Source organism: Coloeus monedula, assembly GCF_965178545.1.
Source record: "Coloeus monedula genome assembly, chromosome: 2".
Lineage (NCBI taxonomy): Eukaryota > Metazoa > Chordata > Aves > Passeriformes > Corvidae > Coloeus > Coloeus monedula.
Window position 1 is genome coordinate 99,041,326 of NC_138782.1, and position 27,418 is coordinate 99,068,743.

Consider the following 27,418-nt stretch of genomic DNA (forward strand, 5'->3'; position numbering starts at 1 on the left):
CCAATGCTGCAGGCCAAGTGTCAGATGACAAGTTGCTATGGAAGATCCGCTGCCTCCATGGAAATAATTGCACAGGTGTTTTTTTGGATTATAAGCACATATTATTAAACACAGCACACATACAGAAGGGTCAGAGCCCAGTGAAAAGTACTGGTCATCACCTGTAGTAATAAACAGGATCAAGCAATGTAATCAAAGTTCCAGAATTAATTGCTGGAATATCAGGACTGACCAAATCAAGACACCAACATTGATAAATATGACTGTGCACAGTTGCTGTAAAGGAGAGATAAGAACAACACTAGATACTATTCCTTCCTGAAGAGTAAGTTTCAGGTTAGGGGCTAAAAGGTACCAAAGATTTCTTTGCTGCTTCTTTGGACTTTTCAGTGTTATCTGCCAAGCCCGTTCTCTGAACAATTTAGAATGCACTAATTACTTTGTAAAACATTTGAAAAGTAGCCATCTTAATATCTTGCCATGGTTATCAAATTTAATTCTACTCTTCTGCATCTGAAGAATCAGAAGCAAATACTTTTATGACAAGAAATGGACAAACAGCTTTCTGGCAAAGCTGATTCCTTCCCATTAGTCTAATGCATTATGGAACAGCAAAATTACAGTACACTAAAATGTTAACCTGTTAAGTTCAATTGGCAGCTGTGACATGCTTAACCCAAACACTTTTCTATGACTATATTATGAAATAAATGGAAATGGAATTACTACTTTTTAAAGAAAATAATATACTTTCTTTTATATTCTTGTATATTTCTAATGTACAGTCACTCACTGGGCTTTTTACATGGACAATTACCTTCTCAAGATCTTTGTTGATCTATGTTCCTTCTCAAGATCTATGAGACTGTGCTGTCTCCACAACACCTATGTCAAAATAAATGTCAGTTTCTCTATACCTGATCTAGCAAAAGTAAGCACAGAAGTGGACCCAGTGATGTAAAAGGGAATATTCAGCAGAACAGAAGCCTAAATTTTCCTCTGCTTCTGTCTCAAAGGACTTCACATTCTTTTCAAGTTCAACTTTCCTATTTTTATTATTACTTGGTATTTCCTAAAGATTTGAACAAATGACCATTTCTAGCTATCTAGTGCTTTCCATTTAGTAGAAGGAATAGCAATCAAAATTTGTGTTTGGAACTGTCTTATCTCATTTGCCTGAAACAACAGAACTTGAGTGAGCTTTCCACAGTTTGACACAGATTTTTTCAGGTGAAACAAATATTGTGGGTTTTCATGGACAAATGGAAGAATGCTCAAAGGCTGCATTCATTAATGTTATTTCATTACTTGCCATCTCTAATTATGCTGTATCTACACCAGAACATTTCTTTCTCTTTTTTGGTACCTTCTTCCCAGCACAACTAAAAGGGGAAGGGTCTCTTTTAGGTAGAATTCTTGAAGATTGAGTGGCTTTGCACATTTTTCAAGGTCAAAAGAGAAATATAATGGAAAAAAGTATGGTAAAGCATTTTAAAGGTGGTGAAATTCTATAAAAAGGACCGTGAATTCATGGAGGGAAGGAGATGAACATGCTGTTCACCTGTAGCTCTGCAGTATAATTTTCATATCAAGTGTTAATGACAGGTAACCTCCCTAGAGATTTATTCATTCATTTTCTCCCAGGTACAGTGTATTAGCCAAAGAATTTTCTGCACAGCCATGATGTGAATTGCAATTAACGCTAAGCAGCCAGGGGTTGTTTGTTAGATTATTAGAGCAAGTGAAGCTGAATGACTCATTCTATGCTATTTACAGAAAGAAGGCAAGCAATTCTTCACAGACAGATGTTAATGATAGACTACCTGGATCCCTATAGAGGAACGTCGACTCTTAAGAAACTCCTCTGCTTTTGTCACCAGAATGGCCTTGTCACTGGTGCGTATGGAGGTGCTCTGGCTCTCGGCCACGTGGCGCTGGGCAGCCGCCGTCTCCAGGGCGAGGTTCATGGCCTTGTTACTGTCCAAGCTGTCGGTGGAGTTGTACATCCCTCGCCCGTCCTGTGGCCATGGGGATATCCTCTGAGTCCGGCTGTCATGATAGGCATCCTGGGTGGATTCTGTGCTGCTCTGTGCCGTGACGGAGATCAGTGGCTTGGAAGTGGTACGAGGGGGTACTGGTGGTGGTGTTTTTTTGTAACTTGTGTAAGTTACAGCTATGGAAAGAATTAAAAGAAAAAAAAAAACAAGCAAAAAGAAAAAAGAAAAGAGAAAGAGAGGAATTAAGATTAATCTGATGGAAACTTGACAACAGAAATCACCTTAAGATTGTGCTTCTTAAAAATTACCATGGGGTAACGTTGTGCTCTTCATGAACCTCACTATTATTTGAAAGTGTGTCTCAGAGTCAGATGGGTATCCACAGAATCATTTTATTTCAACAAGGAAACAGGAAGGGGTGGAAGTGGGAGTCCCAAATTACAGTGAAGATGAAAAAGAGTTAGTGAGGCTATGAATGTTAAGACTTGTGCTGGGTAGGTACACATTGGGACTTCTGAGATTACTGGATAAAGCTCATAAGAGAAATAAAGGAAGATTTATTTTTCCCTGTTCTTAGCATCTGAACTGTGAGTTTTGTATGGATACAGTATATTAAGAAAATAGCATCAATATACTGGAACAAAATATTATTCAGCAACTTCTACTTTACGGTACGCCACACTTTAACCTTTTAAAATCCTTCCAGGTGCACTGGTTGGAATTAGGGAAGGTAGGCTACTTACTTGTGTAGGAAGCATATATTTAAAAAATATCCACAATACAGTTAACAGGAGGAAATTCAAGGCATGTTAAAAATATTATAATATATGCAAAGCTATTAAGACTTTGATGAACAGAGCAGTTCTGAGGCTGGTTTAACATAGATTCTGTCTGCCAGCATATGGCTCAATAAAACATCCAAGAAAACTCTACAGATGCAGAACTGTGCCAATACTGCTTCCTTACAAAATTTTAAAAATTTCATAGAGGTTAATATTTAGTCATTAATATCACACAGCTGAATTTTCTACTTGTCTAAGCCCACTAAACACTTTTTTTTTTATACTAATGAGTATTTCTGTTGTGGAAGGGTATTTTCCCTAAAGCACACATAATCATAATTTTAAAAATTATCAGCTGATCAAAAAAATGCATTGTGATATGTATTTCTTTATTCCTGTATGGGGAAACTGGGTCCAATTCACTTTTTGTATAGTTACAGGAGTAAGTTTGCCTTTGTCTAGTGTTACTAAATGGATTGACATTGCAACAGTGACTCAGGTAACCGTGGAATTGGGGTTACTTGCATCCAAAAAGGATTCTACAAGAGCTCCTCTTCCCATTACACCCATATGGGCTGATGAGCAATGAAGACAGCCTCCCCAGCTGTGTTTTTTGATATGAGGCTAAGTTGCAGCTGTCTGGAGTGAAGAGATCAGCTTAGGAATTAACACCTTGGACTGCTGAGTCTGTATCACCAGGCTAGCCTATGTGAACAGTGAGTCTAGAGAAAATGACTCTTAAATGTTCACTCTTGATAATCATAAATAAAAGTGTTATTATACATGAAAGAGAGCAAGGCAGATCTAGGAAGTTAAAACCTTCATTTAAAGAACATTTAAAGCCTTGCTTTGAGCTAAATTGTTCTAACAGAGTGAAACACGTAAAACATGTGAAACACATGAAGCGTGCTCTTCAGAATCTGAGACTGTGCTTTTTTTGAAGTGCCGTTTTGTTGTCCTATCACCAATCTTATCTCCTGTCCGTTTTGTAACCAGCAGTTAAGAAGAAAGAAAAACTCAGTATTTTTCAGATGCTTTAGGGAGTACAGAAAGTTCACAGAAGGGGGAGGCTATAAAGCTTGGAAATTAAGACAGTGTCTAATGAACTTAAGCAGTGGGTCTGAGGATGTTTCCACTAAGAGAGTTGCCATAATACTGCTCCCCAACTTCCCCCTGCAAATGTAGATGCAAGTGATCAAAGTGCTGGGAAACATTAGAAATAGAGACAATGGGGTGAAATAGGGTGAATGATATCCAGCACAGGAAGCCAATTTTACCTGTAACATTAGACAGGTTATCACTGTGATAACTACTTTACTGTTTTTTACATCTGTCTTCATGTAAAAGAATAGCAGTGAATGATGAAACATATGGTTAATGTGATAATGAGACATCACAAGCAGGTATATCCCTACTACTTGAGCAGCAGATCGCTTCTCTGTCTAATGAATATAAATGTTAAATTGCTGTTGCAACCCTTCATAGCTGACTTAATCTTCATTTACATTTCTGAAAAATTCTCCCTGTGGCAAAACCAAAATAATTTCTTGCCTTTTTTTCTTTCCCTCCCCCCTTTTTCTCCCCCTAGGATTGAATATTTTATTTTAAAAAGTCTGATTATTTCAGTGAAGTGACATGTTTTAAAGCCACCAAGTATTAGAGTAACTGCAGTATTCTGGCAAGCATTTGATCGTGAACACTAAATAGGAATTAAAAATCCCACAGATGTTCAACAAGTAGAAGAAACCCGAAGAAAGACTGGAAGTTTGTGAGAAACTGGCTACATATTTACAGTGAAATATGGCAGGAAGAAATCCAATTAATTCCTATGCAGCCACAGAGATCAAATATTGAGCAGGGAATAAAAAAAACCCATCTCTACACTGTTAAGGAGTTAATATCTGGAATAACAGTTTCAGAGACAGAAATCTAGGACTGATTGGAGACTAACAAAATCAAGTAAGAGGATAGGGACGTGCATTTGAGAGTCAAATCTTGCTACCAAATTCTATTTGCTTTAATCACGCAAGAGGTTCTAGTGAAGTTAATGGGACAACTTGACACGTGTTGCTGGCTTAAGAGATGACTATATAACAGATTAGGGTCTTGTTAAATGAGAAAGTAACACAGTAATCCATAGTTTACTGTTCATGCTTGGGGTTTGATCTCTAATAAATAAGTATTGCCTTAAGGTCTGAAGCATGAAATTTTATGTCACTTGCAAATAGTTTCCATTAATAATGGCATCTGGAAATATTCCTGTTATCAACAATAACACGTTTTTCTATCACGTCCAATTCTTGGTCCTGGCAGTCATAAATACAACACATTATACATGGGAAGAAACATTTCTTTCTCCTAATATAAAATGAACTTTTTATTTATCATCCCCTTATGCTGACGGACAGGGGCTCCTGTCAGCTTTGCATCATTCTCTACCCTGTAAATTTAATTTGCCTTAGTAGTTATTAGTCCAAAGCAAGCATATAAAACCTCCTCAGCACTGCTTTATGTCTTCTCCACTTTTTAATCCATCATTCTGCAAACTGCAGAGCTATGGAGGATTTTGCTGGCCCCACAGAGAGGGCTGGTGCTGGGTAATGCAGTCCTGGGGTGCTGAGCACTGGCTGAGGACAGTGCCCCATAGCTCCACAGGGCACTTGCAATGAAAATTAAACTGGGAACAAGAAGACTGGGATGGAGAATTCTTGTCTTCAGTGAGGACAAGCTGTGTGTCAGAGGCAGCACAGCAGCAGGGGATGAGACCCAACATGAGGCTGGGGTGTGAAAGAGCACAGCACCAGGAGGGCAGAGCTGTCGCAGGATGGCTTCTGATGGATTTAAACTGTGGACTTGAGCAGATGCCAGAGATCTGCTCCATGTTTGGGCACATAAAACTTCAATCCAGGATAACCTCCTGCTGTTTCTGGTGCTGACCAAAGATTTCTGATTTCTTTCTTTAGTTTTTTAGTGGTTTTAGTGTGCATATCCTGAACATTCCCTGATATTTCTCTCACCAGTCCTGCTGCTGAACAATGAAGCTCAAGCAAAGTAAAAGCAACAGCCCTCTGCCATGGTGTTAACCAGTTTGTAATATCTAAAGCTGCTCTGAAATGCAAAGAAAAAGAAAGTAGATGGCACAAGACGTGAATGTGTCTTTTTCATGGATAAACTAGAAAAAGAAACTAAAATTTTCTTTCCAGTTGTATTCAAAGGCTATCTTGATATAGAAAGCAGAACTTATTTTTTGCCTAATTAAATAAAGGGGGAAAAATAATTTTTAAAGTTCCTAACACACATTCTGTCTCCATCTATTAGCTTATAATAATCAATTAAAAATTATAAAAATTGTAAAAAACTGTTCTAATTCTAAACCATATGGGTATTTCAGACTTCATTTGAATCAAAGTATTAACTGCTTAGGTGCTTGCCCCACTTAAATATAAACATGTGCAATTAAATAAATTCCTTTAAGGAAGGACATTGTTAGAGAAATGGAGAGAAAACAAAATTGTTCTGTGCTGGTTCATAGTGGGCCAGATTAAACAATGATGCAAGCCAGGTATAAATCATTCAGAAGAAATGAGCAGGCAGCAATGCAGCATAACATGCACTAATTTGTCACCCAGTCAGGAAAAAGTGAAAATGTCAAATTAGTTTTGTAAGGATTGATACCTTAACTGCCAGACCCTCACATACACAAGATTGCCTATCAGTGCCGAATTTGGGACAGAGGTGGCTACAAATTACCTGTTATGTAAAACATATTAATTTTTTTTTATGTGCTGTGTGATGCCAGCCTGGTAACAACCAGGATATCAGGCACTATGGCAATACTGTAGAGTGGCCAGGAAGACAATTCCAGCACTGGGGAACTGGAAATTTGGTGGTTTGGGTACACACAGTAGAAACACAAGGAAGATTTCCTTATAATTCATAAGCAACAGGATACTTGAAAATTTAACTGATATAGCTGGAAGCAGAATATCCCCCTTAGCAACATTGCATTTGTCTAAACTTGCTAAAAGTTACTGTAGATACAGCCATAGAAGTCAGTTATTCTGCCCATACTTCAGTGCCAACAGTTTATACTAGAAATAAAATTACTAAAACAAGTCAATTGAGATATAACTTCAGGTTATCCATAGACCTTCACAGACACAAGGCAGAAGGAGAGATGTGATCTATTTGATGAAATAGCAATGGCCAGGGGGATACTCAGAAAACCGTTCAAAAGGCAGCCTTTTAATAAATCACCACTTTTTGTCCATTTGGAAAACAGAATCACCTGAGGGGTTCTTACAAATCAATATAACCATTAAGCACTTAGTAAAAATAACATTATTTAGGCTGAGATCACAAAGTTAGCTGGATGATGAATTTACATGAAAGCACCATCAATTAAAGGAAATGGTTGTCCCTTATGACACACGGCAGGAGTAAACTGGATTTTCTGTTTTGTAAGGAGGTTTATTCAGAAGGAGGATAATTACTCTGCAGGGAGCTTGGAGCTGCCCTGGAGGCAGAGGTCCCAGGGGCATGTTGCTGAAGGCACACAGGGCTCTGAGGAACCACAGCACCAGGAGAAACATAATGCAGATGCCCAGGCTGGTGTCAGGTCTTCTGCTTTGCACAGGGAAGGTGTACATCAACCTTGAAATTACTTTAGAAGAGGAAAAAGAGACCTTCTCATAATGGAAGGCCCAGATCAAATCTAATCCTGTATCAGATTACTCAGTTTTTAGAATAATCTTTTGACCATGGTGTATGCTGTTCTAGCCAAAGGCTTTGAAAGTCCCAGCTAACATGACTGTCCCTGAAATGCCCTGAAATCTCTTCTCTGTTCTCCATCATGGTCATTAGAACTCCTAAAATAAAAATGTACATATGGATGCCTAACCAGTTACTTCTCAAAACACAGAATGATGATCATTAAAAGAACATTAAGAAATCAAAAGGGACTTTTGAGAAGAAAAATCCCAGATGCTAAAAGAATTTATTTCTCACAAAAAGAATTAACTCGTTGATTTTCCTAACAAGCCATGGATGTCAAAGATAAGAATACAAGTCCCTGTTTAAAAGAGAGGTTGTTGGGACACATCTTTTTATATATGCCTCTTTTCAACTTCCATCTACATTGGTCTCTGATGCCAAACATCATTAAAAAGAGACTGCAGTCTCAAACAGGCCAGTTTAATTGTACAAAATAATCTGCTGTTCTTAGTCAAATTCTGAAATGTTAGTAAGGGGTTTCCTTCTTGAATCAGTAACACCTTTAAAGTTCAGTCATTACAAAAAGATTTTAAAATGCTTAATTTTGACATGTGTAGCCTCTGGTATTTAATTAAGAAAAATGGATCTGTTAGAATGAAGAGGAAAAGGTTAAATCAGTCTGTTTGGATCCAAGCCTGCCATTTTCAATGTGTGCCCTCAGTGGCTACCTCAAAACCTCACTAATGATTGGGGTCTCTACTTTCTCCTTTCAATACTGGGGCAGCATGTGCTCAGGCTGCACAGAAAAAAGAGTGGTTTGCTCCATTAGAACAAATTAGTGCCTAGACAGCTACTCGAATGTAAATGCAAGTCCTTCAGAGTGCTTCTCTAGCACACCCACTAGCACTTAAATTGAAGCATTGTCTGTATGTGAGCATAGGGCAGGTGAGGGAAGCAAGCCACATACAGTCCAGGGTTCTCCAGCCCGTTCCTTTGCTGCTCCTTGGAAAAGTCCACACCTTTGTTTGCTGCTCTGGTAGTGAAAGATCCTGTAATTTCTGAGGGCTTTCCATGTTCAAGAGTTTCTCCATTTTTAAGGTAGTTGAGAGTGGTTTTTTTTAAATGTAAGGATATTCAAACCTTGCAAAAGTAGTCATTAAAACTTATCAATGTCATACTGTAATTGAAATTCAAGAGATAATTTAGGTTTTAATTAGGTTAATTCTTTTAATTAAATCTTGAATAAATTTCTCTCCAACATAATCAGAGAGAAACTTTGGTTATGAATTTATCTTCCTGCGTCTTCCCTTTTCTCAGTCAGCCCTCCATGATGAATCCTAGCCAGTAAAGGGACCAGAAGGTTTTTCAGTAGAGAGAGAGTCTTGAGTTTGGATATCTGTGAAAAGACCCTGTTTCTTCCTTTTGAGATTAAACAGTAAGAAATGGTGATATATATATATCACTGTGATGTATACATATGATATAAAAACATCACAGTGATATTTTAATGAGTGTTTTTTTGAAAGACTGCTTACATCCAGATGATTTTTATCAGCACAGTTTATATGATGGGTTGCATTTTATTTAAACTACATAACCGAAAGCATTGTCTGGCTAGTATGCATCTATAACTTTGTAACCTTTTTCCTGTTGGATCATTTTACGTCTTACGATTAAGTAAACCTGGATATTTGTTATACCCTAAAGTCAGATGTTAACTGGTAGTCTCATGTCAACACAGTCCGTGGGGGCAAAATGTTGCATTTATCCTGTGCCAATGTTTTAAGTAGGGTCTTTTAGTAATAGTGAATTACATCATACCTTCAAGACAGTTTTTGAGAACTATACATGGGAATCCATCTCATCTCACATCAGTCACTGAATAAAACCCAATCATCCAGGTCTGAGCTGGTTGTCCAGTCTCTTTTAGAATTACTGTGAGAAAAAGAAGCAATTCTGGGGGCAATTCACACCATTGTAGATGCTTATTATACCAGGAAATGAATCATCCTGTGCTTTTCTCTGTCAACCATAAAGACAATCAAGGACAACCAGCTCAAATCAGGACACCTAATTTTGACAGTTAACATCACTGGAAGTGTTCAAGAAACAAGTGGGCCTTGCACTTGATTTAGTTGACATGGTGGTGCTCAGTCAAAGGTTAGACTCGATGACCTTGGAGGTTTTATCCAGCCTTAGTGATTCTATGGTGCTATGAAATTCCTAAAGGGATGAGATAAAGTCCAACCTCTCCTGTCTTTTGTTACCAGTGTTCATGGGAAAGGTGGGAGCTTCATCTCCCCTGCTCCACATCCCCTGTGAGCTGGATGGTAAAGCAAATCTGAATGGAATTTGCCTGCAGTAATGACTGAAACCTAATTTCCTGCACCTTGATCCCTTCTGCTAAAGCTACTACATAGCTTTAGTACCAGCTTTGCCCAAGGTATCTTTGTAACTCCAGACAGGTATGAAAAGCAGACCTTCTGTATTTCTGAAACTTTTTAAATTTAATGCACAATTGGAGGCACCACACCATGTTGTTAATCCCATTGAAAATGTTGATACTGAAGTCAGTGGAATCTGACCAATTCATACCAGCTCAGGATCTGGACTATTGTATTAACATATTATTGACATAGACAAGAATTGCCCTTCCTATATACAGCTTTTTAAGAGTTTTTCGAAATAGCACATCACTGAGACACACAGTTTCCAAAGAAATTACATATGAAACCCCTGGTTTTTTAAGCAGCATCTGTCTTTGACATCTCTCTGCAAAGCAGAATCTATATAGCACTTTTAAACCCTACTGAAATCATTAGTATGACACATAACCTCAACTAAAATTTGCTGGGGTAAGGCAAAATTACTGGATGATGGGTTTTTTTCAAAAAAAAAAAAAAGAATTTGTGTGTGCAACAGGTTAGTCTCAATATTCAGAGTAGATCCTTTTAGCCTTCAGTTATGTACATCTATCTGATTTTGCACAGGAAATTAACAATTAAGTGGAAATGTGACCACTAAATTTGGAAAAAGCTGGAGCCACTACAGTTTCCCTGGAGAAGAAAACTATAAAAGGAATTACTATAACCAATTCACTGTGCAAGATGTTACCTCCATATTGAGCAAACTTAGGTCTGTAGGCAGCTCCATGTTACATAAACGATAAAATCTGTTTTGACAGTGTAATTAATATTAGTCTCAAAACAGAAATGCAAATCAAACAAGACATCAAGATCAGAAACTCTAGGCCTTTGCTAAAATTAAAAGAGATGTGGGCAACACAAACCTCTTAGATTGCTGATGGACTGGTTACAAAGGGTTCTATTTTAGATCAGTTAATGAGCAAGAAATTATAGCCTAACCAGTGTCCTATAGATGGCACAGCAAAGTGCTGACAGCTGTACTGCTCTTCTAAAGAGTTCCTATGTGCCTCTAAAATACTGAAACTGCATTAAAAAACACCATCTCAGTTTTTCAGTTACAGGAAGGAAAAATGTTCCTTTAACTATATTTCATTTTCAAGATGTATGTGCGGCTTTTCAGGAATACAGATTGTATTTGTCACATCATCAACACAGTAAGAGACAAAGAGAAAAAGAGTTCCAAACACTAAGAATTGCTCTTCTTGTGCTACTCTTCTCACATTGAAAGAAAACAAAAAATTGAAAATGTTTTTCAGTAGAATTACTTCTTGAACTCCCACATACCCTTCTCTTTCAGTTAAATTAATTTCCATCAGCCTCCTAAACCCCTTCATGAATATATTATGTAGGCTTATAATGGTTTTGTTTTTCGATTTTCTATTCTCTTTCTTACAGTAACTATATGTAGCTTGTAATTTTATTTGACTTACAGTAAGGAATTCTAAGATGAATAGGATGAGAAAAACAATTTGCTTACTTACCCTTAAGAAAATGTTGCATAATTTTATCACTACATTATGATAATAATCTGACATTAAAGAAATTAAGTGATTACTAAATACTTTAAACAAATATAATTTAATACCTTTAAACAAATAATTTAATCCACAGAGAGCTACAAGTCTGGACACAAAGTCAGTGTGCTCTTTTTTGTCAAATCAAATAATCATTTTACCTGAGAAGCAGATGGAGTCAGTATGAGTGTCAAAACCAGTTCTAAGAAAGATACTTGCAGGCTGCCAGCCCTGTATTTAGGTGTAGAAAGTGATGCTACTGTGTTTTGATATCTCAGCTTTGTAAGCTGGAGCATGGCTATCTCAGTTATCCTTGTTTTCAGTGCGACCAGAATTTAAGCTTTGTTTTAATCCTATCATGCAATTTGAATAGGTTTAACTCTTGCCCTAGATTTATGAAAGTTAGCTAGCTATACAATGCTGTCATTGTAGACTATTTTAATAGACAACAGAGAGAAACAGGGATGTCCAGGGGACCACTTTAATAATGGGTACAAGTCAAAAAGGACATATATATCTATTGTCTATAATTGCATATTAATGTGATTGCCTTTGACACCTACGTTTTAGATATATGTATCATGTGAGATGAACTTTTATGACTGAAATTTGTATAATTTCTTTGACTGGGGGAAGGAGACAGAGAATGGAAAGATATGTATTGTTCTGGACACAGGAGTGTCCCAAAAGGTAAAGAAATGTACATAAAAATCATGACTTGTTGATGTGTCCTTGATATGCTGTTTTCATTCTCAGAAGGCCAAGTGATAGGTTACTCACTTCAAACTCAGTATCTCCCCGAACCCTGGATGTCCTCTAGTTGCCCTTGAGGAGGAGTAACGTGCTGCTGGCATTGCTCTGGTGTTGTGGTTTCCAGTGGGTATATTTTAATGGACTGTATACTGAGACTGAACCTTGACCTTACAGCAAGTAAGACTTTGTTGGGAACTATCAAAGTGCTATTTGGTGACAATAAACACCTCAGTGTAGGCTGAGGTTTCTCGACCTCTATTGGTGCACAACAGGATCCATACATCATATTCAGTCTGAGGCAAAGACTGCCTAGACAACAGTTTCTTTTCCAGAATGAAGCGATTCTCTTCTAGGTCCTGTGCAGACGTCTCAAATGTCTCAACTGGTACCAACCAATTGTCTTTGAACTAATCAGAGTTTATTGTCATGGGACCTTAGACTACTAGATTGCACAAAAGCATCTGTTTAGTTGACTTGACCTGGAGGCTAACCCAACACAGTTCAACTAACCTGTCTAGTCATAGGCTAATTCTGTCAGGTTATGCCCTAAGAATGTCACCAATTTTAGTATCTTTATTTTCTCTGATGCTCTGGAAAAAATCTTTCAAGTACATTTTAAGTACCAGGTTTATCAATTGTCTTTCTAGGGTAGATGTGAGTCTGAGTAAGTTTCCTGAAGCAGAAATGAATCAAATGATGTTTGTATACCTAGCACAGCAAGGAATGTAGTTCTAGTGCACATATCATCATTACGGCTCTGACATATATACCTCCAACAAAAACCTGAATACATGCAGAGCTTCTGAGAAGACTCTTAGAGGTTATTTTCTTTCACAGAGGAACCCAGAAGGAGAAGCACGGGCAGGGTCCTTCCTTCTTTTTCACTGCAAAGAAGCACAATAAACAGGTGCTTCCATGATCACCCACCCTGTGTACTTCCCCTAGCTGCACAGACCCACCAGAGGACAAAGCCCTCTGGCAACCTCAGGGTAAATATCTGGGCTGAGATTTACATCTGCCACTGTCAGTTTCTACCATGTCAGGAAGGGTTCAAACACTTAGCAGTGAATCTCCTTCTCTGCATGCTATATTTTTCTGATAAATTCTTATCATTTTTTTTTACCATATAATACCATAAAGAAAACATAGCTGAGAAAACTCTGTGAACAGACTAGCTTTGAAACCAAATTCTGCCAGGGGAGGGAGCATAGGTATCCTTTTTAATAAAAAAAGGACCAGCTGTCTGGCAAATCCAGTGGGTTACAGAGGAATTTTGTCAAGCACAGAACAGCAGGAGCAAGAGAGAAACACGCATTATACATTTTTTAAACTAACCATAGATGGAAGACGGTGACTTCATTTTTATCTTTGACTCTGAAGACAATCTGTACCAGGGAGAATGAAAATTATAAAAAGCTCCTGGCTACTGCTCCAACTGCTTTCATGCCTCATCAGCCTGAAGAGGCCAGGCAGCCCTGATTAGCACAGCCTTACTCCATCTCCAGGAATCCCAGAGTTGTGAACAGTTGTGACAGCCCCTTGGCCATCCTCTGTCAAACTCCTTGAACCAAAGTGTTTGTGTCACCTTCATTCCAGTGACTCCCTGGGCCATTTCCACCATGTAGAGCTGCTAGTGAACAGTGGTGTCAGCATAGCAGCAGAACTTCAATATGTTTAAAAAAATTAAAGACTAATTATGCCCTCCAGATACGCCCAGAGCAATGAAAATTATGTGTGCATATCCAAGTGTAGAACTGGGCTCATAATTTGTTAGGATAAGATTTATTCTCACAGCACAGGAACACAAGTTGGCACAGCATCAAAGGATTAACTTAGGATGCCCAAGTGCTCCCACAGATAGCTAGTGTGTTTCCTGCAGAGAGCTGGAGTGTCAGATAATTCCATGGAGCCCCAACAGTAATTAAAGAAAGTCAACATAATAAATTATGATTGAGAACACAGCATTCTATATCTTATTTGGACTCAATGTTTTGTGTTTTTAAACGTACCTGTTGTGGATTCCACTGCTAGCTATTACTTAGCAATGGATACCAATAAAATCCTCTCAGACTGAGCATTTATTTCTATAGACAGAACAGAAATTGTGGAGATGTAACTTCATGCATATGTTTTCCCCCATTTGGCTGGGTTTTCCTAGCCATAGTGCATCAGATTAAGAAGATCCAAACAGCCACCTGGATGAAGTATCTCATACTTGAGGAAATAAAAGAAAATCACACATCTGTTGCTCATAAAACATTATTCTTTAAGAACTGAGAGCATTATTTTCTCAATTTTTGTATTTATACACATTTATAAAATTCCCTCTGAGCTTTCTCCTCCCCACTCTGAGCAGTCCTGACTCTCTTATGTTTTTCTCATGGGAGGGGTGTCATATGTAGTAGCACCATGGCTTTTGCCCACCTTTGGTATCCTCATATATTGAAAAAACCCAACAAATCAGCAAAACCTAAAAAAAATAACTAATGTTATTAGTGTTCAGATAGCAACCAGTAAATCAGTCCTTTCAGGGTCTGAATGGGTAGCTATGCTATGGAACAGTACAATTTCTCTGTGAAACATCATATTATCATCCATTTATTTTTGTAAGTATATGACTGTGCAATCAGTTCACTGACCATGAGATTTTTTTGTAGCTAAATATCAAACATGGGCTGTAAAAATTCACCTTACTAGGCCTTTCCTTGAAAATGAAAAGCTGAAAATAGCTTGAAGTCAGGACAAGGGAAACCTGCAGTTCCTCAGGCATCCTGAGTAATTGTAGGAGCTCTAATTGAAACCTCCCTCATCCAATGTGACCTTGTTTGAATTAATTGGTTTGGAATTAGTGCTCAATAGTTCAGTAAATGCGGAATTATCTGAATTTACTCATTGCCAAGCAGAATCCAGCTGACTGAGAAAACTAATATGGCCAAAAGACAGTTCTCTACTTTTCATCTTCTTCAGCGAAGTCTTTAGCAAGCATGAGCTTAGTTGACCTACCTACTATGAATCAGATAAAAGGAGGTGCATGTACAACTGAGAGAATCATTGAGGTTGGAAAAATCTGACAGATTTGCATTATGCTACATTTTCTAGAAGAATTTTAAAAAATTATGCAGTATACTGGCAACTTAAGGCTAGTAACTACAATCCCTAAATCCAGCAATGCTTCCATGTTAAGTTTCTCTCAAGATTAGCAGGCAATCCCTGAAGTGGAAGAAATTACTTTAGACTGACATTTAACATAGGACAGAAATCCAGGATGCCTCTATGTACCCTGACCAAGTCTCCATTGTGCTGAGGTGCATAGCTAGGTGGATTTTTTTTATCATTAATCGAGTCAAAAAATACTGTTGTAACCAAAAACTTGGGTTAGAGGAAAACATGAAATTGTTTTAAGAAACTGAAAATGATCCTCTCTTTTATTCATCAGACTAAAAACCAAAGAACTTAACCGAGGCCACTTAGTCTGTGCTTGTTGGTAGAGAAGGATTTCATACAACTGATTGAGTCACATATTTAGTATTTCTGGCTTAGCTGTTTCAATTTGACTATAAAAGCAATATACACCGAGAAGATATTTCACCTGATGGGTGAACATCCTGAGCAGTGGCCCAGAGAGGCAGTGTTTCTCTCAATAAAAATGGAAGTGTTTTATACAATGTATAATAATGTCATCAGAAGAAAATACGTGTGCCTGCACATCTGAACAGATGATAAGCTGGCCAGAAGTACAAATAGGAAGGTACTCTCTCTCAGGGAAGGGATTTTAGCTTGTTCTTCTGCTTCACAAGAGACCATCCTAACTGCTACCTCCATTACCATTGCAATTCAGTATTTCTGCATTCACAACAAAACCAAACTAAAAAACCTGTGAGGAAACACCTTGAAATAGTCTGTAACATATAGAGTAATATAAAGGACTCCCTCTACATACAGAACTTGTAACAAAAATAAGTTGACCTCAGACAAAGGGGAAACAAGGGAGGGAATGATTAATATCTTCCAGATGTCCCTGTTGGTTACGTTTTCATAGTACAGTCAAGTGTTGTACCACGATATCTGAACTACTTTTCAGTAAGAGAAGCCAGGTGCTGCAGGTGGGATAACGTGTTACTGCCGCACTGCTCCCGACCTTGCACTCCATTTCCCAGCAGGACTCCACAGTCAGGGCTCCCTGCGGGCTCAGCTGGTGGTGACACAGCCCCAACACCTCCGGCAGCCTTTGCTTCCCGCAGCACTGTGCCACACTCCCCAAGCGTCACTGGGAAGGAGCCTGCTGAGCTGACAGCATGATGATTGCTTAGACAACAGGGAAGCGGGCTGGTACTGCCTGGGAAAGTAACCCAGTTTTTATGAACTCTTCCTGAAAAGTGAAGCATTGCTTGCAGGAGTAGCAGAGCTGTAAGTCAGTAGCATTTAGGATGACTACTGCACTCAGTGACTTCCCATTCAGGAAATTACATGTTGTCTGTGATGGAGGAACGAGGTGGGAGGAAGCAGCAGCTGGAGCTGTATTTTCTCAGCTGTGCATCTGACAGCTGTGACTGGATACGGTTCAGAGACAGAAAGCATATGCTGTCATTCAGGGCTTTTAACATCAAGTGTCTTTTACTGAGTTCATTATCTCTTCAAAAAATGAAACATGATGGCTAGAAGTGCCCTAACCTCAATGAAACGAGTCTCAGCAGGGATCACACAGAGCTCAGGTTTAGCTTACTGTAGGCCAGCAATGCTGGCTGCCTCCTTCGCACTGTCACTTGTCTCATTGATTTACACCTCGGCTAACAGGGAGTGCCCTATGCCTTGTCCCAGTCTCCTTCAGAGGCGGAGAAGACTGGTTCCACAAATAATTAAACTACATGGATCTGTGCAGAAGTTGTGTTCTTTAGCACCAATGTTTCATTGGGCTTTCTCTGTAAAGTTGTATCCAGTTAAGAAGAGCCCAACACCACTAGTTCTTTTTCCATCTATTAGAAAGCCCCATTAGCAGAGTCCATTAATAATGTCCCTCATAATATTTGTTATAGGTGCAACATTTCTACCTTCTGAAAGCTGTTAATGCATCTTGGAATGGTTTAGCAAACTGCATGCTCTAAATATATATTCTATACCTTTGTAATTGAATTCATAGATCAAATACTACTACTTTATTTTAGGTTTACATTTTTAGTTGCAAGAATTAATTTTTAGCTAAGCCTATGTGTTATGAATTAATTGCCTTACAATAATGATAAGAGGTAATCATGACCTATATCACTAAAATTGAATGGGATAATTAAATTGAAATTAGTGTTAATTTTCTAAAGAATTCCTTTAGTTTCTTTGCCAAGAAGAATTTGTTACATCAGAACCAAAAAAGAAATTAATGTAATTTTCATAAGAATTCAAAAGACTGAATTGGAACTAAAAGCTGATGTGAAACACTGGCCTTTTTGACATTTATTAGAATGAACACCGTATAAATGTCAAATATCTTCCAACACCATTTTCACATTTCAGGCAACTGCTTCTTTTACAATTTTCAGAGAGGGATGGAAAAGTAAGATTTTTTTGAATTATACTAATGATAAGAAATGAAGCATCTCCCTTCAAAGTGACAGAGGCTAAAGAGAGAAAAATAGAAGAGTCACCCCTAGGGTTTTAAAAACAAGAACTTATTTGGCAACTGAAATTTCCCATGAAAAGTGAATCACATAATCCTTACTCTTCTTGTATATCAGACAATTATTTCTGATTTGTATATTTACCTTATGAAGAAGCTGAGGACAAACTTGCTCGGGGGCACAGAGACGATATTTTAAATATAAGACCACACTCAGAACTGTATACAGTCCATAGGCTTGGAAATTTTGGATCGGGAAAACACCTCAAATAATCTTATTTCTTCAGATTGTCAATATCACCTCACCACAACAAAGAAGAAGAATTACATTTGTGGGCAAGAAAATCTATCTCATAAGTAATTTCTGAGATGAGGAAGAAATTATGTGTGAAATGAAGGTTAAAGTTTTCAGAACCACAGTATTTAACCAGCAGGCTACTAATCAATGCAAAACATTTTTCGTAAGTATGAAAACACTGTGATGAAAACATATTTGTTACCTAATCTTTTATTTTCCCAAAAATATTCTATTATTCAGCTTTGTCACTCTAGGGAAAATAAATTCTTTTCAGTGAGAATTTTGGGCTTATCTAGCATATAAACTCAAAACAGCTTAAGTTAAAATCAGTTCACTTGGTAACCAAGGTAATCCTGAAAATATTCCAATTCAGTACTTGGAGTCAGACTCCAAAATAAGTATCTATTTTTGTCTTTTGCCATGGAAGGTGTCTTCATAATGACCACACAGTAATATATGATAAAGATGAAAATTAGTCTTTGGGGTAGCAATAAGATCTGATTTTATATCATGATAGCATCTCTATTAATCAAAGGACAGAAACATTCCTAGAGGGGGCACTGTGAGCAACAATTTCTAATTTTACACAAAATTTTATATAACAATTAAAATACTATGCTTAAGATAAAATAACATTTGATGCTACTTCTGGAATGCAAATGTATATTATTCAACTGCAGCTTCCTTTCTAAGCTCCCACTGTTCTGTTATACAACACATATGTCAAGCAAATAATTTAAAAAGTATTTCTATACTATATGCTTTGAGCTCACTTTTACCTTTTGCAGATGGGTAGCCTGTGTTACAACTTAATAGTATCTGGCAAGGACAATATTATAATTAGGAACTGACATTAACATAACTGGAAACATAGAAGTGAATTGGAATCAGTTTACAAAGAATACATATTTCCTATAGATTTCATTTTAATTATTTAACTGCTCTCTGTGTAATCTTTTCTCTACACATACATGCTAATATTCTAAAATGAATAAAGCTATTGTCTTTGCTAAGCAACTAATAAGAGAAAAGAAAGTTGCCAGAAGAATGTTAAAAGACCTTAACAGTGAGTGTTATAACAATGAATGCTAATGGCTACTGATGAGAAATATCAGATGTGTGAAACTTGCCAAAACGTTTACAATTCAGTGCATTGATACAATTGGTTACACCCGCCCTAAAAGTAATTAATTACCTTTTAAATTAACTGCCTTCGAGTATTTAGACCAAATATTTTTAATCTTGCTTCTCTTTTTTTTTTTTTTTTTTGTGCTTTAACTACCTAAATTAAAATTAGCACAAGTAATCTCATTTAGAAGATCAATTACTTGATAGATAAACCTCATTCATGTCTAATAATATTGAAATTATACCATTTGCACTTGCATTTTTATATTTGCACCTAGATAATTCTATGTATGTGAAATGGAGGTCAAAAATCCAGGTCCATTATATTATGCATGCACGATTCTTCTCAGAAGGCGCTTATTCCAAGATGCAGCCACAATGGTACAGTATTACAGACTTAAGAATATTGGTATCAAACATTATCTCTACACAGGGAAAATGTTTCCAGTGTCAAACATCCTTTCAGAAAACAAGCTGGTATATTTTTACATGCAGCGCAGCGGAAGGGTCAGTGGACCTTTGCTTACCTGTGGTTGACCTGATGGTTGAGGTGATGTTGGAAGATGTCAGCGCAGGTATACATTCATCATCTTGGGAATAGCCTGCCTGAATGGCACGCAAGTAACTGTGGCTTCTTGTTCGGAAACATCCAGGGAGGTCAAGGGCATCCATTGCCTGAGCTTCAACTTCACTAAACACTGATTCACACACCGATTCAAATTGCCCATTAACCTCTGCTTCACTCATCTGAATAAACAACAACAATGCATTTGATTTTTGACTTGCTTTTTTGTGATCATCACGGCCTCAACATCTCAAATGGACACCTGTACATTGATGAAGAACTGTTTTAGCAAATAGTTAAAATGTAGTAATCCCTTCTGATCACATTCACATTGTTTAACTGACATCAGCTGTTTACATGTATATATTAAGTGCAACACACATGCCATACATTAATGTTACATTTAATATCTTTTGGCATAGCTGAGAAGGGACCCAAGCCAACCTCACTCCCTGGTTAACTGGCTTAGCCATTCACTACCATGGAAGAACCTTTTCTTCAGCAGCACTATATAAAATCTGATACTTCTCCCAGCCTGTAGAACTCTGTCTGGCAGAGCTGTGCCTCCTGTACCCTCTACCAGGGTGTCCCCTTGGGGTATTTCAGCAGCACCCTGCAGCTCCCTGCAGGGCTTGGGCAGTACCCAGCATTTACCTGCTAACCCTTTGCAGGCTGGACATGATGCAACACTGTGCCTTTTTCAGAGGCAATTTCCATGATAAACAGGGCGTAGGCAGAGTGGCCAGGCTTGGGCAATCTCTCAGTAGGTAGCCCTATGTTGCTGTCTTGAAGATTAGTGCCTTAATTCTACCTACAGCATTTTTTAATCCTTCACTGAAGTCAGCCTTAACAACCTGTATTTAACCTGAATAATTTAATATTGTGTTTATCCAAAATCAGATAGGAAATTAACTCTGAACAGATAATTGCACGTCTTTCTGAAAATAACTTTTTTCTAAAAAATGAGTGCTAGAAGTCAGAATCAGTATGAATAATTTTACAGATTAAATTTATAGCATCACTAAATGTCACATCCAGTTGATATTAATTTTCCTCTACAGCTGCTAAGTGCTCTTAGTGCTTTATTCTTATGGAAAGAGAGTCCCTGAAAATATTTCAAATGTTTTAGGATTTTGGTTAAGTAAATGGAAATTATATACAGAAGTTCTGATGATTATGAATAACTAGTATTTTAATTTTGTGTTAAGACATTTTGACTACTAAAACTCTTCTGAAAGGAATTACATTACCCTTCATAAAATTTGCTTTTAATAAAGTTAAGTAGGCTAATGCAATCTCAAAGAAATTAAAAAAATCTTACTCTGAACTATTTTGCAATATTGTTGATCAGGAAATATATGGTAATTTAGTCCATAAACTCTGTAAGTCTTAACCACTTCTTTCAAACTAAGGTTATTGACAATAGAAAATTAAAAGTTTTTAAACTTAAATTAAAAATATAAAACATGGAAGTCAGCATTCTTCTTGAGCCTACCCTTCATCAGGTGTGAAAAAGGAAGGATCTCACAACAAAAAGGCACAAAAAATGCCACAAATTATACAAACTTCTATTATGTAGATGGTACAAGAAGAGGATGGTGTCATGGCAAAAGAGCAGGAAACAGCAAATGTTCAGAACTTGATATTTTTATACATTTGCTTTGGGTAATATCTATTAAATGCATTTATTAATGGTCTGGAAACAGGTGGACTGTGAGGTAGGAAGTGTGTGGCTAACACAAAGTTCCATAGGTTAGTGAACACTGAAAAAGTAAGGAACTATATTCAGCAGGTTTAGTTAATCTGGCCAATTGAGCAATCTACCTGCAAATGAAATCTATTGTGGAAGCCTTCCAGGTAATGCACACTGGAATGAAGAATTTTAACCACTACTGAAACCAATTAGTCCTTATGGACAGCTCAGTGAACATCTCTGTGCACAGACATGGTCATAGAGGCAGAAGACATTGGAATAGTTCTATAACACTGTTAAGTGGTGGCCAACAGCATTTGCTTTGAATGCAGGATCTAATCCATGTGAAACATTCTCAAAAGCAGAATATAATAAAAACAGAAAATAACCAAACCAGCATAATAAAAACCAAGGCATGATAATGATGGGAACAGTTTTCACAAGGGAGCTGTGAAAAAAAAAAAATAGTGAAAGGTTTGGAAAATGACTGACTGTTTCTAATGCCAATGCGTGTTACATAAGATTATATTTAGGATTACTTCACGTAAATTAAGGAATTTCACTGAAGGGCATTAGTCAAGTGACTTGCTCCTCCCAGCTCTCTTCAGTCAGTGGAGACTGACAAGCATTTCCGGAGGGCTCTTAGCCCACTAGGGATGTGCACTGTCCTGGAAGAAACTCACTCCATTAACTACAGAGGGAGCTTTAGTTGTTGCCTCAGTTAAAAGCCTCAAATTAGATGATTTGAATCCAGGCCTGAATAGCCATGCAGTACAAATCTAATATGAATGAATATAAAATTGCTTTAAAAAGATTTCCCTTTTAACATAACCATTGTGTAAGTATACCCTTAGGTGGCTCACTAAATGGTCAAAGAAATATTAAGTAACATGTCTGAGGCGAGGGCAGGGCCCATCTGTCATTAAACAACACCAGAAAGAAAATTCAGGACCTATAAACATCAGAAACATTGGGAATTTTATGTAAAGTCCTCTGCTAAACAGAACATGAACATACTTCTTATGGCTGCTTGCACTTCAGGTCTGATTCAAACCTCACTTTACCACAAGTTAGCTCTAACTAATAGACATAAAACCAGTAGGAAGGAAACCTGTACCTTTTCAGAAGACGCCACACATAGAAATTTTTATGGGACTTATTCTTTCACCCAAGAAGAGTGAGTGATTTGGTTTAGGATGAAACACTGCTCCTTTGGAGCATAATTTTTTTCAATCTCTATCTTAATCTGCCAATCCACATTTACTGAAATCAGAGCAGGTATTTTCAGAGGATGAGTATTGTAGGAGTGTACTCCTCATGTTCAGTCTGAATCTTCTTAACATTTAAATATTTAATATGGACTGAAAAAAAACCCACTTGTATTTATATTTTTAATGAAAATAAATGGAAAATATTATATGTAGTAATATCTCTTCACCTCTAGCATTCAGTATTTTTCTTGAAGTTCTGAGTAATATTCCTTAGAACTGAATTACTTCGACAATTCATATCCTCAGATTGATATTAATTTTAAAAAACCCCAAAAACTAAAACCATCCACTAGTAACAACTCTCATATCTGCAGTTAATCTATAAGAAAAGTGATAACAAGAATTTCCCACCTGACTAACACAGCTGGCCTGACTGAGCGTGCTCACTGCTCTCATATAGCTCTGATTCCTTGAGCGAAACTTTGGGGAATTGTAGTTTGCAGAGGGATCCAGGTTGTGACCCCCAGGCACGTCACTTGCAGTTTGAAGGTAGCTCTGACTACAAAGGAAAGAGGAAGAAAAAAGGAAAGGGTGTAAAACTACAGATGGAATAAATTAGGACACTGAAGACAATAATTTGTATGAGACTCACAAACCCACTCACCCGGGTCCAAATCTTCCTCCATATAAAGCATCATAGATCTGTTGTAATCAAATGTCTTAGCACAAGCAGAGAATCTGTGGCTCTGCTACCTAGATGGTATGAAATTTTAAATCTTTGCTATATTTAAACATCATCAATCCTCCTGGCTATTAACATTGAACTTTACTAAAAGACAGTGTCTAGGTCAACAGGAACAAAAAACAGAGCTAAAGCACAAACCAAAGTAACTAAAAATCTTTCTTTATAGATAAAATCTGCTACTTGTAATCTGGTTTTCATCAGGGTGTTAGGCATCAAGAGACCTTTTATCTTCAAAGGATTGATATAGTTTTACAAAAGATTGAAATATCCCATGTTCAGCTAAAGAAAAATAAATTAATAAGGTGCTCAGAGCAACTACATGAAGCTCTAAAAATTGTTTTATTACAACACATTTCCCATTTTGGAGGACTGGGACTGTAACACCACACTGAGCCCTCTTCAGTATGCTTTCACACCAAGGGCATGCTAGTCTTCATGTTTTGTTTTAAATGTATTGATTAACATTACAGGAAAATAAATAAACCTAAGAAAAGCTCAGTACTTTGCCTTGAATACAAAAAATTAAAATCTCAAACATCGTACACCAGAGTTCACAGAACCTCTGTAAATCATATTTTAGAACTTTCCCTTGCAGATCAGTGCAGAAATTAATTAATACCCCAGACAATATTTGGTTTCATGTGGTAAATCTGTAGTTTTTATATTTATTCCTTAAAGGTAGCTTTAACAAAAACCGTTTATGGGAAAGTAGATTTGTGCCAGTTGAATACCTAATATTGGCCATACGGTTACTTCACGCTGAGCTGGCAGACCTGGTCAGTCCAGCAGTGTCTGTGACATGTGCCTGGGCTGTTGGACATTTCCCTGTGAATGGTGAAGTTTCCTCTCTGGAAGAACCAGACCACTCAGTGAGTGAGAAAGCCACAGGTTCAACTCCTGCTGCAAGATGAAGCATAAACCAGGATCTTGTTTCTCAGACCATATTTATCAAACACTGAGCATGACCATAGGCTGGTGCTTGAGGGAACTCAGCCTTCCTCACGGAGTGGACACAACCTGAGTTTGGATGCAGCCCCTGAGAAGCATTCAGGGAGGAATCTCCAACATTTTATCATGGCTTTGCCTAGAAAAGCTAAGAGTACTGAGATCCATCTCCCTGTGTGGCCATGTCCTTTGATGTCTGACGTGATGATCTAGTATTCCCTCACACCACCAGCTGCAAGAGCAGATGGGATTTAGAGACCCTTATACTTGGGAGATCTGTTCTCAAGCATTTCCATGTGTTCTCACATCTCAGGGTCAACACAGACATAGCCTTGCTTCCTCGATGCATCTGCCTTGGAGTCACAGAATCATCTACTTTGGAAAAAGCCTCTGAGATCATTGAATCCAGTTGGTAACCAGATGCTGCCAAGTCCACCGCTAAACCATGTCCCTAAGTACCACATCTACATGTCCTTTAAATACCCCAAGGATGGTGACTCAGCCATTTCCCTGGGCAGCCTGCTCCAATGTCTGATAATTCTTTCAGTGAAGAAATTTTTCCTAATAAATTTGCTGGAGCATGTCCAAAGAAGAGCAACAGAGCTGGTGAAGCAAAAAAAAAAAGGATGGGTTTTGTTTTCATCTTTGTTCAAGGCAGGCATTCTTTCAAAATCCTAAGAAATTTCCCTGGAGAAGAAAACAATTCATTTCTTCCTGTCTATTCAGTTCCTTCTATGGAATGTCTCTGTAACCTCATGCCAGAGGTAAACTATGTAGAAACTATGCTATAACTGCTAAAACCAAAATGAAAATGTATGAGATTATTGCAGGTATGTGCTCAGAGGTTAATTAAGTCATTAGAATCAAAGTGATTCTATGATTAAGATAACAGTCTGATAGTGGGTCTAATTTGGTTCTAGATGATAAAAACAAGAGCTGTAGCAGCATTTTTTTGTTCCCGTAGGTATGAAGACAAATATAATAGATTAGGTGAAGTGGTGTAAAGCCTCTCTATCTACATTTAGTTGCTGGATGTAACTAAACTTCCTTTCCTCTATAGGAAGGCTGATGACTGACACCTGCTCTGTGTTATTCTGATTTTTGCATATGCTTTACTTCATCATGGAATCAGAGAATGGCTTGTATTGGAAGGGACCTTAAAGATCACGTAGTTCCAACCCCCTGCCAAGGGCAAGGACATCTCCCACTAGACCAGGTTGCTCAAAGCCCCATCCAACCTGGCCCTGAACACATCCAGGGATGGGGCATCCGCAGCTTCTCTGGGCAACCTGTGCCAGTGCCTCACCACTCTCACAGTCAAGAATTAAATTAAATTAATTTAATTTAATAAAAAATTAATCCTAAGATTTAACCTAAATCTCTAAGTTGAAAACTGATCACCCCTTGTCCTATCACTACCTGTCCAGGTAAAAAGTCACTCTCCCTCTTCTTTAAAAGCCCACTTTAGGTATGGAAAGGTTGCAAGGGTGCCTTCTCTTCTCCAGGCTGAACAACCCCAGGTCTCTCAGCCTGTCTTCACAGGAGATGAGCTCCAGCCCTCTGATCACCTTGTGGCCTCCTGCAGACCTGATCTAAGGGGTCCACATCTTGTGCTGACGACTTCTGACCTGGACATACTACTCCAGGTGGGGTCTCAAGAGGACAGAGAGACTTTAATCTGCCTGGTATTGTCAATAATCTCTTTGATGTTGTTATGTTAGTATTTTTCAAAACAAGTAAGTCCCTGCTGGACCTTCTGCTTGTCATCATCAGGTGGCAAAATCTAGATTCTGAGTTCATAAACAGTTTGTGAATGAGATGTTTGAGATTTCATTAAAACATGGGCCACATTAAGAAAAGATAGAAGGAAAAGAATTAAATTATAAATTACTGTATGAACTACTTAAAATTAATTAATTTAAACTTGATCCTAATAACTGTCCCCTTTGCTAAGTAATGCTTAACAATCTACTATTTAACTAATCACATTCTGGTTCCTTGTTAGGTATTGCTATCATTAAATGCCATCAACAATTTTTACAGCAAAAATTTCTTATGGAAAGAAGCCTAGAATTCCATAGGACTTCTAAGCAGCTGAGTTTTGATGAATGAGTTTGGATATTACCTGATAGTTAAATAATTTTTCATTTATCAGAGGAGATTAATTGATTCATGGAACTGTAGTAAAGTAAAAGAAATGTTGCATATATTAGGCTATAAAAGCAATTTTACACTCATTTGATTAACCCTTTGTAATCTTCCTGATATAAATTATTAGTTTTTATTTCTAAGATATAATCTCAAGGTTATCCTCTAGGATAAACGTGTCGATGCATGGTGAAAATTATGACCTTGCTATAAATATGATCCAGAAGCAAAATACCAGAGTTACATGCGGAAGTTGCTCTCAAATGTCATGATCTGTTGCTCAAGGAAGTCTCATGCTTGTCAACAATACTAGAAAACACAATCAACATCTGGCCTTGGTAAATGCTGACTTTTTAATGACATCCACTCTATCTATAAGCTTAGGAACAAAATTCTTGACCTTCATTTCCAAAACATCAAGGCTCTTTCACTTTGAAAAGAGAAAATAATTTTCTTTTATATTCTCTAGCAGCATAGATGATCTTATATCTCAGCTGATCACTGCGGAAGGACAAGACAAGTATGTGCAAACGAGATGTTTTAACAGATCATCTCCAGGACTACTAAACAAATATACATAGTAACATCAAAGAGGTGGCTCTAAAAATCAGTGCTATGGAAAAGGAAGAATAGAGTGAGACTAACAGGAGAAATTAAATTAGTCTGCTCTCTTCCCACTTGCTTTTCTGAATAGACAAGATTCTAGGAACAGATGTCCTTTAAAAGCATTTCTGCCCCCAAGGGTTGCCTTCCATTTTCCATTGGCTTCAGAGGAAGTTCATGGCAGCCAGGCAGAGGTCTTAAATTTAATGAGAAATATTTTAGCTGAAAGAAAGCCTCAAAGCCTAAAGAAATTTTCGGGAAAAAAGAACTTCCATGTAATGATCTTGCC

At 37.6% G+C, this 27,418-nt stretch overlaps 1 protein-coding gene across 1 annotated transcript in view; it reads right to left on the bottom strand.

The window, feature by feature from the left end:
* Positions 1-27,418, bottom strand: part of DLGAP2 (DLG associated protein 2) — a gene marked incomplete at its 3' end in the record, with an annotated part of 83,400 nt that overhangs the window by 25,732 nt on the left and 30,250 nt on the right. Inside the window, exons 3-5 of the mRNA XM_082301708.1 lie at positions 23,100-23,247; positions 19,747-19,966; positions 1,824-2,173 (exon numbers count right to left, since the gene is read on the bottom strand). Of these exons, the coding sequence (XP_082157834.1) occupies positions 1,824-2,173; positions 19,747-19,966; positions 23,100-23,247 (718 nt within the window). The remainder of the gene's footprint in view (positions 1-1,823; positions 2,174-19,746; positions 19,967-23,099; positions 23,248-27,418) is intronic.